Below are 16,166 nucleotides of genomic sequence, written 5' to 3' on the forward strand. Positions count from 1 at the left end.
TATACAATCCCACGAGGGCAGTCGGCCAGCTCTAGAAAGGGCCCACGACTGAGCAAAATCCCACGACTGCTGAATATAGCAATCGGCCAGCATCAGATGCCCCACGCCTGGACAGAACAAGTCGGCCAGCACTCCTACAGCCCACGACTGATACAGATGCAGTCGGCCAGCTTCAGAGTGCTCCTGGCATCAACTGGCAGCCCTCCAGCCACTAGAAAAAAATGGGAAAAATAGGGAAAAAATACGGGGAGTGTGGAAAAATGATATACGGGCGGGCACACCCACAACAGAGGCCCTGGTGTATACAAATAGACAGGAGATGACTTCTAACAATATCAGCATCTAGATCCCAAAATTTCTCCTTGACTCTCCATCAGACCTCTTTAATTCTCTCCAATCACTTGATTCTCTCCTAAAACATCTCAATCAACACATGTGACTCAAATCTGCCCTTTTCTAGACACTCCTTCACATTTTTACGATCAGCAAAAAATTAGCCTTTCGTCTTTCTACCTTTTGTCAAAACACAGATGCACAAACTTTGATGTGAGGTCATTTACACCTCTAATACAATTGGCATTGCCAATGAAGCCGCAATAGAGCCCATCCTCTAGCATATATCATTCTAGATATACCAAGATACGACTGTAAACTGAAAGATAATCTTACCGGAAATCAATTTAGCATCCATGTGCACATGCCACACCCTCTGATTTTACTATAAGGATGATTTTATATCTGCCACAACCTGTGCCCAGCTTCCATTCCAAAGCCTCTTCTGCAACACCACTCATGATATGCCCAACTTTTATGACTGGCTGTGTTAGGGCCAGTCCATAGGATCTTCTGCATCATGCTTTGTGTGGAGCAGTATCTTCTGTTCTTCAACTCTCAGGTGATGTCTGCTTGTTTGAGTCCTTGTAAAATCCTTTGTTAGAAGGCTTTCTCAATACCTGTACATCAAGATGTGAATTCAGACTCTTCCTCGTAGCATTAAAGTGCAAAGCCCTTTTTGCGAACTTCACCGTGTAATGCCTGCCCAAGATCCAAAATAGGCATCAGTTTGGTTGATTGCCCCTCGGCAAGAGCTTTTTCTTTCACCATGAGGATGCCACATGCCTGAAGGGCAAACACGAGAGTGTGATGGTCCGGAATCACACCTTCCTTTTGCATCTGTCTATACAACACTAAAGCCTTCTCTACTTGGCCCTGCTCAACATATGTAGAGATCATTGCATTCCATGACACAATAGTACGCTGAGACAATGCACTAAACGCATCCTCTGCATCCACAATGGCGCCACACTTGCCATAGACATTCACAAGGGTGGTACCAACAAAGGCATTTCGTGCAAAACCCTTCCTCTGAGCATTTTCATGTAAAGCCTGCCCAATTTCCAAAGACACCGCTTTGGTTAATTGTCCCTGCATAGCAAGAGCTTCTTCCTTCTCTGCAAGGATACTGCATGCCTGAAGGGCAAAGACGACTGTGAGTTGGTCTGGCTTCATGCCTTGCAATTCCATCTCTCTGTACAAGCGCAAAGCTCTCCCCCCTTGCCCAAGTTCAAGATAAGCTGATAGCATCGCATTCCACGACACAACATTGCGCTGAGACAACATACAGAACACATTTTCTGCTTCCACAGCAGTTCTACACTTGCCATACATACTAACAAGGGTGGTTCCGATGCGGACATCCACTGTGTAGCCCTTCCTGCGGGCTTCTGAGTGTAATGCCTGTCCAATTTCCAGAGATCTCAGTTTGATTGGCTGGTCCCTCACAACATGATCGTTTTCCTTTGCTGCAAGAATGCCGCAGGCTTGAAGGGCAATCACAAATGTCAGCACCTTTGGACTCGGGCCTTCCTCTTGCATCTGTCTGTACAACAGTAAAGCCTTCTCTCCTTGGCCCTGTTTGACGTATGCCGAGAGCATCGCATTCCACAGAACGATGTTGGGCTTAAATACTGCACCAAACACATCCTCTGCTTCTACAATGGTCCCACACTTCCCATACATACTCACAATGGCGCTAGCAACAAATGCATCTGATGTGAAGCCCTTGCTCTGGGCATCGGCATGTAGTTTCTTGCCTTGAGGGAGGTCCCGTATGTTGCCACAAGCTTTAAAGAGGCTTGTAAAGGTATACCTGTTGGGTTCAGCACTATCCTCTGGCATAAATTGATGCATTTTGGGTGCTTCCTGCCCGCGGCCACACAGCGTGCAGGCGGACATCGTGGTTGTGCAGGGTAAGGCACTACGACGACGAGGCAACCATCTGGTGTGCATCTTATATGGCATGGCAATTTGACAGCGTGATCAAAACGTAGTTACCAAGAATGTTGGTGAGATGGGACAGAGGACTTGCTTGGCTTCAGTGAGGGCCTTGGTCTTGTTACAAGCCCAGAGGAGGGAGCGGTGGGTGCGGGTGGAGGGGGATGTGTGCGTGCAAGAGAAGGCATCCAGGGTCCTGTCCACTTGCCCTTCCTCCTTGCACAAAGTTCGAATAAGCTTACCAGTCGAGCACCCATGGCCCTTGCTCATCATGGTGTTCAGAAGCTGCCGATGAAGGCTCTCGTCGCTTCGGCTCCTCTTCAATTTCACCAAGCCAGATTTTTATTATTAAAAAAACACACACACGCACACTATTGTTGCATTTGTTTTTTCACATACACACATATATCATAAGAGGCCTTTTGGTACTTACAATCTTCCATGTTCCTTGCCTATACATTCAAGAATGATGAAGGGTGATTATAAAAGACCTTAATCAAACCTCACAAAAACAAGATGGTCCTTTTTATCACTATGATTAAGAGGACAACTTTGGTTTGAAATGCTAGCAAAATTGTTTTTTTTTTTAAAGCCACAATCCATCATCATGAACTCCAACATTTAAAACATACCTATTTGACACAAGGTTTACTGTCAAGATAACACACGAAGCATCGTTTTTGTAATCCCCATAGGGCATGTGCTAGTGCAGTCACCATATTTATGCTTCCTCAATCTTACATAGGAGCTGCCTCTACTTGTCTCAAGGTACGGACAAACAACACATTCAAGTAAAACAAGGCTTGAGAGCTCGAGGGGGTGACATTTAGTGGATGGGTTTAGTTAAAATGGCAAGCCTAGTGATTGGTAGAGGTATCAAAGTCCTAAGCTAGGTAGAGGTGTTGGGTTTGAGCCTCATTTGTTGCCATCAAGATTGTCATGTTGTAAGGGAGTTTTTTTTTTAAGGAAGGGGGTTGTGGGCACCGGGGGGGGAGTGAGGCAGGAGGGTGTTGGTGTTGTGAATGGAGGGGGCAGTGGAGTGCAGGGAGGAAGTGCTCAAGTGCATGAGTTGTAAAATCTCTTAAAAAAACAAATAAGATAAGCCTACAAGATGTGTTCAAAACATAGTAAAGCAAGATTCGTAAAAGGAAAGATTAAAAAACTTGCAAAGATGTCTTCACTTGCATTGCATTTTTCCATACAAAGAATTTTTTCATTTAAAAAATATTTACTTTTATTTTTTAAATTAATTTTAGTTGTGTGTGTGTGTGTGTGTGTGTGTACATACTTTTTTTACCATTAAAAGTTTAAGTTATGAATTATTTTCCTTATAAACATTTAAAATTTTTTTTTAGAAATTTAATTTTGTAAAAAGTTAATATTGACTTTAGCCTGTTTCACATATTAGAATCTATATAATTATTTGAGAAAAACAACTATAAAATGCAAAATCTCACGCATTTGAAGATGTAAAATATGAAATTTAAATGATTTTTCTAATTTTTTCTTTCAAAATTTCTTTTAGCATGAAAGTAAATGAATTCTTTAATATGAAATGCAAGGCCAAAAATAAAAATAGACAAAATCGATGAGATGTCTTCAAAGTCTTAAGATTATTTCATGCAATTATTTGAAATACGATGTGTCTAAATTAAACGGATAATTTAAACTTTGGATTTGAATAACCTAGATCTTCACAAATGAGATACCTCCATCATAGCATTCACACTCTTGTCTAGAATACTTATCAAAAACCCATACAACTTCCTCGTGATATTTACACTATTGTATATGTAAACTTTGAAGTCTCACCTTCGTTTTCATCATATAGATGATGCCATAATTCTAAGCATCTTGCATGTATATATGTGCTTTCCAATGCTAGGGCTTTAAAGTCACACTTTTGTCTATATGGAATGTAAAGTCTCACCTTTCTTCCCATAGTGTAGGTGATGCCATAATTCTGAGTATCTTGCATGTATATACGTACTCTCCAATGACTCTCCTAGGGCTTGTTAGAGAACATGCTCAAAATACAAACAACAAAATGGTTTAGTATTCCATATAAGAATATTAAACTTAAAGAGAATGTAGGGGAGAGGGACAACTTGAGTTCCTTGCACAACCAAACACACACACCTTTTTTTGTGAAACAACAAACACACACACACAAGAGAGAGCAAGACACAAGAGAGAGCAAGACGGTTCAATTTTCTTCTATCTTCTTCTCTTCTCTACAACCATAAACTAAAGAGATAAGAGTACATACTATAAGGGAAAGTACTCTCCTACTATAACATATAATAGTCGGCGGTCCATAGTGTGAATTCGACTATATGGTTGGCATTATAACTATCCCATACTCTAGTAATCCAAATATGGTTGTCACATAGCGTCCATTGGCAGCATATCGACTATAATCTCACTAACCATGCCAGTGGCATAAGTGCGGAAGTTATCATTCAAGTGGGTCATCAGTGTTTGTAGCACTAGTTGAGCTTGATATCTCAACACTCACCCTCAAGCTCAACTCCATACACTGCACTCCAAGTAAGCTCCTAAACTTGTGGAGCTTCTCTATGCCCAATGCCTTCTTGAAGATGTCAATCACCTGATCCCCTATGCTAACAAATACCAGATCTACATCACGTGCTAGAATCTTCAAAGTGATAATGCATCTCAATGTGCTTCGTCCCCTAGCATATATCACCAAGTAGCTTCTAAAACCAAGCTACCTCACAAGCTGCCATAGCAACACCCCTGTACTCTATACTCGACACAAGGCAACTGTTGATTGTTTCTTGCTGCTCCAACAACATGTAGATCAAAGCTACCCACTATGCTCATGTACATAGTAGGTCCTCTAAACGCTCACTTGTATCGACAGAAAGCTTTGTGTTCTACTCCAATGTCACTAAATTAGGCTTACAGCCTATCATACCATACTTGGACAATACGTCCAAGCCATACTGCCTCTATAAAAACAAAATTCCATGAGGTGATCTCACCACCCCTACACCCAAGAAATAAGGGAGCTCATCAAAATCCTTCATCTATTTCAAAAGCATCCTGACATCATGTATGTCAACATCACTATCACCAATGATAATCAAGTCATCCACATAAATGACTAATAGCATGATCCCTCTATCTGTCTTTTTCACATAAAGTCAATTGCAACAAATTTAATATAAATAAAGCTTGAAAATAACACATTAAAATACTTAACTCTGCATAACACTATCAATGGATGAAATCTTTCCCCCTCATTGTGTGGCCTATTCCCACACATGATTATTTTTAAAATTTTCATTCCAATAATAGGGAATAGTCTCCAAAAATACAAAAAGTGCTTTATCAATATTAATTACTTGAGTCTATGATAAAATCTTTCCATGCTTTACAAAATATAAAAGATTAAATATTTCCCAAAGTCTATGCTTTCAATTCTAAGCTTGTAAAAATAATAAAGAAGTGTGCACAAGCTTGCACCTATTTACAAAGCTTGTTCAAAATTATGAATGCCTTCCAAAATAATAATTTATGCACATCCACCTCAATCTTCCAAGTCCTTCTCCCTTGTAAATATTTAGTAAATAATTTTGTAACACATATTCCATAGGTAAACATGCCATCATCACACGCTTACTCATCATGCATAAATACTCCAGGAATCATCGTGCCATATAAACCAAGTATAACAAACACTTGAGGCCCCAAATGTACGTCAATGTGTCACCAAATGTATTAATATTTATAATGGCATAACCCATGATATATTACATAGTTTGTCATGATACAAAGACAATTTAGGCATCCCCAAATTATTTAAGAGGGTAGAATAATATTTTTAAGAGGGCTTATTCTCATAACATTCCCTCTTGCTTAAGTTTACAATTACTCCCAATTATGGGTTAATTGAAAAGAATGATCTCAAGAAAGGCATGAAAATATTTCTCGGGCATCCATCTCACATCTTCACAAGGATGATTTTTTAAAGTCAAAAATATTTGACATATTAATGGCCAATGTGGGTAGATGTAATCTGATAATCAACAATAGCACCTAGAATCAAAACTTTAAACAAACTAACAAGAAATAAATCATGAATCTACCGATGAGAACGTAACTCTAATCTATAAGCAACATTATTAATCTTGTGAATCACCTTATCCAACAAATCAAAATTTTGGTGCAAGTTTGATAGCTAGGAAATTAAATATATGTTTCTCAATTTTCAAAAGTGCATAATCACCTTTGTTTTACGTTTCTGGTTTGCTTCCTTAACATATTGCGTACATCACTCAAAATGTAACTAAAGTATATACCAAATTGATTAGCAACTTCAATTATGTGGGAAAGTCTCGTAAAGCTAGAATAGACATAGCTTTTCCATGTGCAAACTCAAAATGTTCATGACTAGCTGAATGAGGAGCTTTTCCATACACAATTTGAAAGGTGCATGACCAATAGCCATATGAGGCAGAGCTTTTCCATAAACAATCTTAAAAGGTGCATGACTAGTATAGCAAAATAAGGGATACTGCTGTATGCAAATTGGAGAAGATTAACAAACTTATCCCATGAACCCTTATTGGGAAACGTAGGTTCTGTAAATCCAAGATAGTGATGTTAGTAACCTACCCATTCGATGGAAAGATGTGGAAAAGTCTAATTTAGTGCCAAGTTAGAGAAAAGAGAAATCCCAAAAATACTGCAAAAACTAGAGTTTTATCTAAAATAATGACTTTTGGCAAACAATGATGCATGAAGCTCTACTTGATATACATGTTCGTGGCTTGGTGAGAAGTCTTACAAGACAAGAAATAGTCTTGATTACTTAAACGGTCAATTATAGTCCAAATTATATCATTATGACTCGATGTACTAGGCAAACTCGTATTGAAGTTCATAGATATATGTTCCCAATTATCATTAAGGATTGGCAAAGGTGTGAGAAGTCTTTGGGTCTTATCTTTAGAGCTTTTGATTTTTTGACAAATAGAACATTCATCCACAAACTTTACTACATCTTTAAGATAAGTTCAAAAATAATTCTCTAGAGAGACTAATTGAAAACAAGGTAGCAAAACACCTCTATGACCCATGTATGGTGGTTTTAGTGACACACAATCTCGTCAAGAAGAAGAGGTAACCATCATGACATGAGTAATCACTGACATGGTTCCAATCATTATCTTTAAGCTTGATCCAAACTTTGGAGAAGTTAGGGTCTTGCTCATAAGACTCAAAGGATCACTTTCTATCACAAAGATATTGTGGACACTGGGATGTCTACTTAAAGCATTTACCCATAACATTTTTCTTTCCTAGTTAATATTGGATCGCCTTGGCAATAGATTCTACACTTACTCCACTATCATGGTTGATGAGATTATGGGTGATATGCCACCAATGGTTCATAGGTGGTTTTATAGGCCACTTTGGTATATTAGAGTTATGGCATAGTTATAGCACGAGCTCATGTAGTCGGGTTCACACTATGGATTGACCTTTGCATGTTATAGTAGGAGAGCACTTTCCCTTGTAATATGGAATCTTATCTCTTTATGTTATAGTTGTAGAGAAGAGAAGAGAATAGAAGAAAATTCAACCATCCGTCTCTTTTATGTGCTTGTCTAATACTTATCTTTTCTTACAAGGATCTCAAGCTCATCCTCTCCCCCACATTCTTCTCTTGGTATCAAAGCATGTCAGTTTGTGTAAAGAGAGCTCAAGAGGTAAGCAAGAGGCAAGCAAAAGAGGTGGTACATGGGTAAGAATAACTTTATCTCTTTCCATTTGATTTGGAAGCAAATCTATAGATAAGTGTGCAAAGATGGGTAAGGGTAAAGCTTTGTCTCTTTCCCTTTGATTCAAAATAAAATCTCTACAAGTAACTGCTAGGTAAGAGCAATAGTAGGTAGGCATAACAATACGGTGCATTCACATCTTGAGACACCCTTCGTGTGGTGAATCAAAGGGACACTACATTGTGCATATGTGGTTAACAGGAGCTCAGTGATTTCAAAATTGGATTCGAGGCCATTTCAAGCTATGTTTTACAAAGCTTTGCAAGTTTTTCACATGCACTTCTATGAAAGTATCAATTTCAACTGTGTCTGCCCGATTTCTGGTTTGGTGCAAAGTTGTGACATAAAGTTGGTTGCAGATAGTTTTTAGAGAATTTAAGATTTGAAAGTTATTGGTGGGATGTATATTTGTATGACTGTTCCATATAGATAGTTACAATATAATAGGTTTACATGTGTTGGAGATTGCAAGTCGGAAGGTTGGCTGTAAGGTTCTATATTGGCTCAGCAACTTTTCTATGTAGGCACTCTATGAAATGTTGAGAAGTGTGGTGCCATAGCGCACATGTATAGGCAGATTGCAAGTCGGAAGGTTGGCTGTAAGGTTCTATATTGGCTCTACAACTTTTCTATGTAGGCACTCTATGAAATGTTGAGAAGTGTGGTGCCATAGCGCACATGTATAGGCAGGGAGTGAGTAGATGAGCATGAAGCCATATGGCAAAAGTGGATTATCCCACAGGCAGGGAGTGAGTAGATGAGCATGAAGCCATATGGCAAAAGTGGATTATCCCACATGCATGGAGCAAGCAAATATGTACTCTACCCACATAAAAGGGGGTCATTTTCAAGCAATGGAAGGACAAGCACATCTCAGGCTTCTCTATGAGTGCAAGTTAATCTATCTTGCAACCTAATTAGCTTGTGATCGTCACTTTATTTCACATACTCTCATCATGATCTTGCTTAGGCATTACCCACACCACCTTAGGATTAAGTTAATCATGTGTCATTAGTGTGTGCTTAGTGTGTCGTTAGTCTGATTAGCTTCTTTTAGGAGGTAGCATGAATCTTCACATGGTATCAGAGCCACCCCTTTTCCTCATGAGTTTCTCCTTATCATCTCATTAGCTTATTTTAATCATTTCTTTACACTAATCAACCCACTAATCACATTTCACCATAGCCTTATCTTCTTTCCCTTCTTGTGGACAAACTTGTTCAAGCTTGTTCTCCTCACTCTCTCAATATTTGGTCAAGCCCTACAAGGGGAATTTCACACAAGTCTAGGTGAATCTACATCTCCAAGCTCTCATGCCAATTCGTCTCGCTAGTCATCTACATTTCGCACAATAGAGGAGATTGTCATTTCGATTCATTCGGGAATTGTACAAGGAATTAGTGCAAACCCTTTTAGGATCTTCTTAGCAATACTAAGAGGAGTCTATAGTTTAGTTTTGGAGTAACCGAATTACCAATCGCCTGATTTTTATCGTTTTTGGGATTTTTTGGTGTTTTTGAGATGGTTTTTTATATTTGGACCACTCAACCTAATCAAGGGCAAGAGGTGTATGTAAAAGGTCCCATGAAATTTGGATTCCCCAAGCTCAATTGAGCACTCCAAGTTTTTAGCTCTATTAATCATTGTATTAAGCACTAATATCTATAATTAACATGCAATTAGTAGTAATTAGGTACAATTGGAGATACAATTGAGAAATTAGGGCTTCATTTAGTGTGTTCAAAAGCACTAATTTTGCATTAGGGATACTATCAAGAAGCTCTAGAAGTAAAAAATTAAAAATTGGAAGCACATGCACTACTTGCATTTCATCTTGATTAAAAGCACCCACATTTGCCAAGTTGTACGAGAATAGATACTACTAATTGAAGCATCATAAGATCTTTGGTAAGACCTTCTCATTATGGAAATATCAACAAGCGTCAGTTCGCATGTAGAGAAGTTCAATGGGGAAGGGTTCCACACTTGGGCTACATAGATGTACCTTTTAATGCATAAGAAATTGTGGAAAATCACTAAGGAAAATGTGCCGAATGAACCAAGTGAAGGGTGGGTTGAAAACGATGAGCAAGCATTGTCATTTATTGGTTTACACCTGGGCACAAGTCTTATTCATCACGTTGACTCTAGGAAACACGCAAAAGATGCATGGGATACATTGAATCTCATGTTTGGAGCTAAGGCAAATAACTAAGAAATTCACTTAAAGATTGAGTTCTATGGTCTAGAAATTAACTTTAATAAATCTTTGGCACAGTTTGTCAGTAAAATGAAAAGCATCATGACCCAATTAGATGGGATAGATGCTAAGGTTAGAATTAAAGATGCAGTTACAATAATAATCTTAAAATGCATGCCAAAGGAATACAATGCACTTGTCACAACCTTAAAAATATACTAGAGCCAACATTTGATGGATGTGTCTTCTCGCTTTTGGACAAGGAGAGAGAATTAAAAGGAAGTAATCCCAGCACCGTTGAGCATGCATTGTTTAACAAAAGCAATTTGAAGTGTCATAATTGTGATAGAAAAGGACACTTTCAAAATGAATGCGGGTTCAAAGACAAGCCAAAGTGTAACTACTGCAACAAGTTCGGGCATAAAGAAGAATATTGCAGATCGAAGAGAAAAGCAAAGGAAACTTTATGGGGACCACTTCAACCACAAAGTACGAAGAGATCCCTAGTGATCATCTCTTCTAAAGAGCAAGGAGGCAAACACCACCACAAACATAGCTATCTCTTGTAAAAGAGGGGTCATCATATGAGTAGACACCCATCTTATCATTTTATCTTGTTTGTGTGTAGCTACCCGACCACTTGAGAGTAGCCATTTGAGCACCCAGGGGGGTAATGATTGTTGTAACTCACATCCAACCACCTTGAGTAGCCCAGAGATATGGCACCAAGGTGGGGTGTTAAGAAGTGTGGTGCCATAGAGCATATGTATAGGCAGGGAGTGAGTAGGTGAGCATGAAGCCATATGGCAAAAGTGGATTATCCCACATGCATGGAACAAGCAAAGATGTACTCTACCCATATAAAAGGGGTTATTTTCAAGCAATAGAAGGACAAGCACATCTCAAGATTCTCTAAGAGTGCAAGTTAATCTATCTTGTAACCTAATCAGGTTGTGATCATCACTTTGTTTTGCACTCTCGTCATCTTGGTTAGGCACACCACCTTAGGATCTTGGTTATGATTAAGTTAATCATGTGTCATTCGTGTGTTCTTAGTGTGTCATTAGTCTAATTAGCTTCTTGTAGGAGGTACAATGAATCTCAACATGAATGAGTCAATTTTGACTATGTATGCCTAAGTTCTGGTTTAGTGCAAAGTTATGACAGAAATTTGGTTGCAGATAGCCTTTGTAGAGAATCTGAGATTTGTAAGTTATTGGTGGATGTATATTTATGTGACTTCCATATAAAATTATGATAAAATAGGTTTACATTTGTTGGGAGATTGTAGGTCTGGCAGGCTTGCTATAAGCGCAGAAGTTTTTGCAAGCACCATTTGGTTAGAAGGTAAAGATATCTGTGATAGGTTGTCATAAATTATAAACAAGAATCTAGAGAAGAATAATTTCCAGGCTTGGAAATTCATGATAACCAATTTCCCTTGGGAATAGAATATTGGGAGTTCATCACAGGTGATGAAAAGGAGCTAGAGATTGCTGAAGAAAATCTCACATATAAGACATGGCATGAAAGAGCCAGAAAGGTGTTTTGTACTAGTTGTTAATGTGACGCGACAGGATGCATAAATACTTAAGGAGGCTTGGGATACCTTGGTAAAGATGTGTAACATGCCCATTTTTAATAATAATTTATGTCCATTTGATAGATGCAATTATGGTCCTTTTATAGTGTAAAAATCATCATTTTTAATAATTGAGATATTTACACTGGGAATCTTAAAATTATGAGTCCAAATTTGAAATTTACGTGCGATTTTACCCTAGTATAGAACTTTAAACACTCAAAATGGACACCGGAATAAGCTTTTACGTATATTTTTAGTTAAATTACGGTAAACTCACAGGTCTTACATGTCATCATGATGCTCCTCAATGGTTGAAATCACCTTACATATTATGACAGGGTAAGTGTGTCTTTATAAGTCTTCAAAGAGAGCTGCTTGACCAAACACTTTTAATTGATTGTTATAATATTAGGTTTCCTAGAATCACATTAGTACCATACTGTTTGAATTGCTTGGTATACTATTAGGTTGACCAGACTCACGTTTGTTAACTCGCACCAAACTCACACCTTCAGAGTCATGTCTACTGACTTACGTCTCTAGACTCACGACTCACAAATCTAGATTTGGCTCATGGCTCATGTCTCATATGCCTCTAGACTCGCAGTGGATGTCTCTAGGCTTACAACTCATGTCTCTAAGCTCACGTGTTGACTCACGGCTCACATTTCTAAACTTATGTGTGTTGACTCATGTTTTTTTTCAAGGGACTATGGACTTATGTCTCCCTAACATAAAGTCCTTCCTGGCCACCACATGCACACCCATGCGACCACTGACGTGGAAGGTACATGCATACCCCACCTTTGGCCCGCCATCAGGTACCACTCTTTCTACAAGCCCATGCAACCACAGGTCGACGTACTTTCACGTACACCATCCTTTCCACCCCTCTTTCCTCTCTCCTTACTCGTACTCGTACCAGACATAAACCCCCCCAGCATCCCCTCTATGGCTAGAAGCTGCCTTTGTGCGTGGAGGCTCTTCCCGACAACTCCCTACAGCCCTCTCCAACCAAGCTCTCTCCAGCCAAGCTCTCACAGCTAGCCCTCTTGTCTTGTGGAGGGGGTGTCCTATACCTTCATCATGCTTGTTGTTTTTCTAGACATGTATTGCTTCAACCTTGAGCTTGTCTGCTGCCATTGCTTCTATCACCATCTTTAACCTCAACACCTCTTTTGCTAGTTTTACACATGCTTAATCTTTGAGCTCTCTTGGTAACCTTGTCGTGTCTTCTACTGCAAGCTCCACAAGCTATCTGCCTGCTCCCATTGATGTTGTAGCCAAACTTGCAAATGTTCTCATAGCTTTAATTGCTATCTCTCTTACCCCTCCTTACTAGCTTGTTTACACAAGCTTCTTCTATGTTGTTGTTCCTTGACACCTATGTGATGCCTTAATACACAAACCTCCTCTGTTTCCATGGCCACCAACATGGCTGTAATGAGCTCCCAAGTGAGCTCCTCTCTTTGCCTCATCCATTTAACCTCCCTCTTGAGATTTTACATAGCCATTATAATGTCTACCTTGAGCTCCCAAATGAGCTCCATAACCTTGCATGTTGAACCTTCAAGGGTGCTTCACTTAAGGTTTCCCAAAAGAAACCAATGTGCATGACCAACATGAAAGCTTCCACATAACGTGCTCATCTTCCATGAACAACCTAAACTAGCACATCTCCATTTTTGGTGTGCTTAAGATGGGCTCCATCCCTTATCCCTTGATTGGACAAGCTTGCACCAAATCATGCTCTTTGCCCACTTACAAAGAACCATGGGATCCAAATATCCCATCAAATAGCAACCCTTCTCATGAGCAATCTCTCATTCTCAAACCAAAAATTAATGAGGCAAATAGTCACAAAATACCTTCTTTGGTAATCTTCTTGGCAACTTCCTTGTTGACACCGAACATTCCATCGCCTTCATACTTGCTGAAAATCCTTATTTCAGCTTCTTTGATGATGAGCAAGCTCTCCATGTTGCAAAACTCCTATTTGCAACTAAATTGGGGAGCTTCTTTGATGTTGATGAATACTGCATAGTCTTCATATTGCTGAAATCTTCATTTTCAGCTTCCATGCCAGCACCATAATCTCCAAATCTCCATGAGTAGCTTCCAAGACTCCAAATGTAATCCATAATGATAAATGTGCCATGATTTTCTCATAATAGAAATGCTAAAATAGAAAATATGCTTAATCAAATGAACACATAAAGTAATATAAATACATAAGCACCATGATCAAGAGCCCATCCTAGCTCTGTCACCACGTTGAAAATCCTAATACGAGATTGATCATGGTGGATAAACATAGATTAAGCATAAAGATTAAGGTGGATTAAACCACACAAGAAACTCCATGACTAGCGAGAGACAGAGAGAGAGAGGTTGCACACTCAACAATAGATCTCTATTGCAACATGTTGTATACCATACAATGATATAGGCCTTCTAGCCTTATCCCACTTTACATGTGTGCATCCATGTGGCACACTCTTTTCCACTCTTTTGGTCAACACACACACCATACAATATCATATGTGGCATTCTTATCTTACCACAATATCTTGCACCTTTAGAGTGCTTTTCCACACACCATACACCGCGATTACCTCTCTCAACACTACTTCCCAACCACTCCTAGCCCCTTCTTCCCCTCTAAACACATCCCTTTTTATTGTACTCCCCACCCTTCCAATCCCTTTCCCCCTTGAATTCCCTTACCCCTCCGCTTCCCACCTTTGGTGGGATTGGATATATATGCTACTATGGCACATAATTAACATAAAGGAATAGTCATGATAATGCCCCACACCAATGCATAAGCGTGCACATAATGATTAGGCAGAAGAAGGCATGATTCGAGGAAGCAAGATCCCTGACACTATGTCCACTACACTTGTGTTCACAAATGGCCAAACTATAGTGTGTAATGATCTCCCAATCATGCCTCATTGATTTTGAGGACGGAATTCAGTTTAGGAAGGGGGATATGCTAACCACATTGGCTAAGATTACCTTTGATGTGTAGAACAAACATTGATGTGATCCCTTTTCCACACTAAGTGTGGCTCATCAATTATGTTTCAACAAACGTTTAGTGCATTTCCCCAAGCACATATGCAATGAGAGCGAACAATCTAAGATAAAGAGAAGTGGAATATTGTTAAAGGAAATAAATATCAAGGACACCATACATTCAAAGGGTTCAATTCATAATAAAAAAATATAGCACTTTTCCCTCTTTTAAGGCAACGTTTTATATTTTTTAATTTTCAATTGGAGGTCTTGAAGGACGTTGTGTCCCAAATCATTGACATCAAGAAACCATGGTGAGGGCATTTTTAAAGCAAATGAGAAGATGTCACCTTAGATATCCCTTAGATTTTGTGCCCGTGAGAGTTTGCAATTGATTAGATAATAGAAATGAACTCTTGCTTAGTGTGAATCCTTGACTCTGTTTAAAAGCATCGATATTGCATGCCCTTTTCAAAAAGAGCAGACTCAACAAAACTTGTACCAAGCCTAGCTTTTGGTGTAGGTCCACATAAGAGAGATGCTTTACCCAACATGTGCAACTAGAATAAAAATTAGTAGTAGAAACATACACAAAGCCCCTTAATCAAGTGTCATACAAAAAATGTAATTTGAATAGTGTAACTTCTTGAATTTTCAATAAGCGGAATTGGAATGCCACTGGCCCACTAATGACCTACACACACACACACACACACACACATCACAAAGGTAAATCCTTCTTGAAGAGAATCCTTTTGTTATTTTAAAAATTCCTTAATATTAATAAGGTATAAATTATGATTTATCTATATTTTAGAGGAAAAAGACACATAATAAATATGTTAATTATTTTCCATTGGCAAGTCTATGTTATCTAATAAAATTAAAAATATCACTAGATCATTTTAAACATTCTATTGATATAAAGTTCTATTTCAACCAATACTATTATTATTCATGATGTAAAATGATTTCAAGATAATTGCTTATTTGAATGTGTATTACATCTTTAAAATATTCATCTAAATTAATATGAAATCAATCAAAATTGAAGGCATTCCCATTGAGAAACCTTTTGGTCTTTTACTTTGGGTAGCATGTTATTCATACAACCCCCACTAGGTGATCATTGGCCTTGCAAAGGAAGCCTCACGGGGGTCTCTAAGTCCCTTTCTCCTCGTTAAAGCATAAGCTACATGCATGCACTCTCTTTGTCAAAAGATTCCATGAGCTTCAACTTGTTGGAAGTAGCATGATTTCTTGGCTGATAAA

General features: G+C 38.7%; 1 protein-coding gene across 1 annotated transcript; it reads right to left on the bottom strand.

Annotated features, from left to right (window-relative positions):
* Positions 1 to 588: 588 nt before the first annotated feature.
* LOC147620293 (pentatricopeptide repeat-containing protein At4g18520, chloroplastic-like) lies at positions 589 to 2,575 on the bottom strand. The gene has a single exon (XM_086772491.1). It carries the CDS (start codon positions 2,299 to 2,301, stop codon positions 994 to 996), a length of 1,308 nt encoding a protein of 435 aa, XP_086628617.1. The 5' UTR covers positions 2,302 to 2,575; the 3' UTR covers positions 589 to 993.
* Between the last annotated feature and the right edge of the window lie 13,591 nt (positions 2,576 to 16,166).

The sequence above is a fragment of the Cibotium barometz genome, chromosome 32, assembly GCF_041138505.1.
Source record: "Cibotium barometz isolate CiBa-2024 chromosome 32, ASM4113850v1, whole genome shotgun sequence".
Taxonomy (NCBI): Eukaryota; Viridiplantae; Streptophyta; class Polypodiopsida; order Cyatheales; family Cibotiaceae; genus Cibotium; species Cibotium barometz.